The sequence below is a fragment of the Elephantulus edwardii genome, unplaced genomic scaffold (genome assembly GCF_000299155.1).
Source record: "Elephantulus edwardii isolate Elephantulus edwardi_28Jun2011 unplaced genomic scaffold, EleEdw1.0 scaffold00181, whole genome shotgun sequence".
NCBI lineage: Eukaryota > Metazoa > Chordata > Mammalia > Macroscelidea > Macroscelididae > Elephantulus > Elephantulus edwardii.
The window spans coordinates 6,209,391-6,212,369 of record NW_006399931.1 but is presented as its reverse complement, the minus strand read 5'-3'; the positions used below and the strand labels follow the sequence as shown (position 1 = coordinate 6,212,369).

General features: G+C 38.9%; 1 protein-coding gene across 1 annotated transcript in view; it reads left to right on the top strand.

Moving 5' to 3' along the window:
• ASB15 (ankyrin repeat and SOCS box containing 15) overlaps nucleotides 1-2,979 on the top strand; it is a 30,068-nt gene that overhangs the window by 20,661 nt on the left and 6,428 nt on the right. Inside the window, exon 8 of the mRNA XM_006896085.1 lies at nucleotides 1,640-1,793. Coding sequence (XP_006896147.1) covers nucleotides 1,640-1,793 — 154 coding nt within the window. The remainder of the gene's footprint in view (nucleotides 1-1,639; nucleotides 1,794-2,979) is intronic.

The following is a 2,979-nucleotide window of genomic DNA, read 5'->3' as shown; positions in this document are numbered from 1 at the left end:
CTATGAGTCCTAAGCGACTCGACGGCACATAACAACAACAACAACAGGAGAACAAACAGGTTTGTCCTGGAGAAGGTGAAGCCAGAATGTTCCCTGGAGTCAAGGATTCTGAAACATCGTCTGACATAAGGAGGGACTGGTCCTTGGAGAGGGGCATCATGTTTGGGAGAGTGGAGGGGCAGCACAGGAGAGGAAGACCCTCAATAAGATGGATCGATTCTGTGAGTGGAGTGGTGGGAATGAATATGTTTGAGACTGCAAGGTTGTCACAGGATAGAACGGCATTTAAGGCTCTTGTACATAGGGTCGCTATGAGTCGCAAGTGACTCGATGGCACATAACAACAACAACAACAACTGTATTCTTAGAGTGCTACTCATTTAAGGAGCTTACAAGAAAAGGAAAAAAAGACTCTCTTACATTTTCCTCTTTTATGAATCTTTGAGGTAGTTTTTACTGATTGCCATCGAGTCGAGCATGACTCATAGAGACCCTATGAACAAAAGGCCTGAAGCCTTGCTATAACTATTGTCATTTATCAAAGTTCATAGTTTCTAGAGGCATGTTGTTTTGCAAGTGGATGCCACTCCTGTTTCCAAACCTGTCTTAAACTAGGAGCTCCACCAAACACTGTGCACCATGGGTAATTGTTATGGCGTTTGGCACCCCAATGGTACAAGGTTCAGCATCACAGCAACCCCAGGTTACCTCAGTACAGTATATTGACAGGAGTGCTGTACCACTTAGAAGAATGTTCCTCCAAAATATAATAACAACCAATTTTAAATACAAAAGCCCTCCTCAAGGTCTTGTTGACTCTAAACAAAAGGCTTAAATAAAAAACAACCAATAGAGTATGTAATTGTTTTTATGTAATTGTAGGGGAATTTATGTGTAAATTCCTGAAGAACAAGATGCTGTTTATTTCTCACAAAATTGAGCTTTGATAAATTGGACATAAGAATGTGAAAATGAGTATAACTTAGGCTTATTTGGTGAAAACCAAAATTAAGAGGAAAGAAGCTTGATTTTTTTGTGTGTGTGTTATATTGACTGCAACCACGTCTAAAACTAAAATTGTACCCCACTGCAGTTGAGTTGTATTAGAAACCTCTGGTGGCTTAGTAGCTAAGGAGTTGTGTTGCCAACCCAAATGCAGACAGTTCAAATCCACCAGCTGCTACATGGGAGAAAAGTGGACAATTTCCTCTCAGCAATTTTCAGCCTCTGAAAACCTGCTGTCAGCCATGAGTCAGTTCCCACTTGATGGCAACGGGTTAATTAGTTGTAAGAAAATTTCCAAGGCTATAAATCTTTATGGAAGCAGACTACTCTTCTTCCTACGGAGAGGCCTCTGGGCTCAAACCCATGATCTTTTGATTAGCAAGCAAGTGCTAAAGCCAAGGCACCACCACCAGGGCTCTTGTAATCACATCAGAGACATATACAGATCTTCAGAGATAATAGTTTCATGGAGACAAACAAGCAATTTGTTTTTCATTCTTGTTTCATTATCAGGAAGAGACCCCTCTTTCTAAAAATAGACAGTAATTTTCCAGGACAAAATTTAATATTTATCTGTATGATGTCCATACATGGTATATGGCACTTCTAAATTAAATGTCACCAATTCTGTCAGTTCTGTGAGTTTATTACAGTTCCTTGGATGAGACACTTGGTGGGCAGTGTTATCCGCATCCTGATAGACTATATGGATTACGTTCCCCTGTGTGCCAAACTGAAGTCTGTGCTGGAAGTACAAAGAGAGTGGCCAGAAATCCAACAAATATTAGGTAAAAGGACTTTTTTTAAAAATTTTAAGTTTCTTAAGGTTTTCTTTGATATCTTCTCAGTGCTTTTACTACTCTATTTTCAGAATTATCTGTAATTTTTTTAAGTCATTCTTAATGCTTCTTCTCATATAAGATGCACATTGTATGCTTTTCTTGGTATTTTCCAGCGCTTAACTTATATAAGAGCAACAACTATATTCCATTCAGACATGAACTTCTTTTTTTAAAACAAATTTTTTTTACTGGTTTATTTACAAAGTTCGTATACATTGTTTTTCACACCTGATCTTTCCCATTTCCTTTACCCACCCCTCCCTCTACCCATCAAATTATGCAACCCTACGATTAGTCCCCGCCCAAGCCTACCCCTCTGCTCCTACCCTCCCCCCACCTTGGATTCTCATACCCATTTTGCTAGTTACATTTCTATTTCTACAAGAATGATCTTATACATTATTTGTCCTTATGGGACTGAGCCCACTTAGCATAATGCTCTCCAGTCCCTCCCAAGTTAGCTATAATTTTCCAGATCATTGCTCCTGCGTGTTGTGTAGTATTCCATCATGTGAATGTACCACAATTGCTCAATCCGTTCTATTGTGGTGGGCTATTTGGGCTGTTTCCATGTTCTTGCGATGGTGAATAATGTTGCTGTGAACACTGGTGTACAAATCTCCATTTGTGTCTCATTCTTCATTTTCTCAGAGTATATTCCAAGCCATGAAATAGTGGGTCCTATGGAATTTCTATGCTGAACTCATTTTCTTAAAGCTAACTTTTGCATTATTGTACATGAAGACTATAGTCTCCATTTGGGCAGAGATTGGTTTTGTTTCTTTTTGTATTTTCAAGGCTTGCATGGTGCCTGGTAAAAACGACCCATTAAATATTTACTGAAGTAAATGAATGAATGGGAAGTATTAAAGTTTTGTGATGTTTTTGTGGTTTGTGTTGTTTTTTTTGTTTTGTTTTTTTTTTTAGTCTAAGGGAGCTTTACCGGCACAGTCTGTAAGCAATTGCACTGCTAACTCAAAATCTCTAGAAGTGCAACCCACCCACCGTCTCTGCTGGAGAAAGACAGTCATTCTCCTACCGTTATGACGTATAGCCTCCAAAACCGGATGGAGGATTTCTACAAGGCAGAACTAGCTCAATGACAATTGAGTTTGAAATTTAAAAAAAAAAA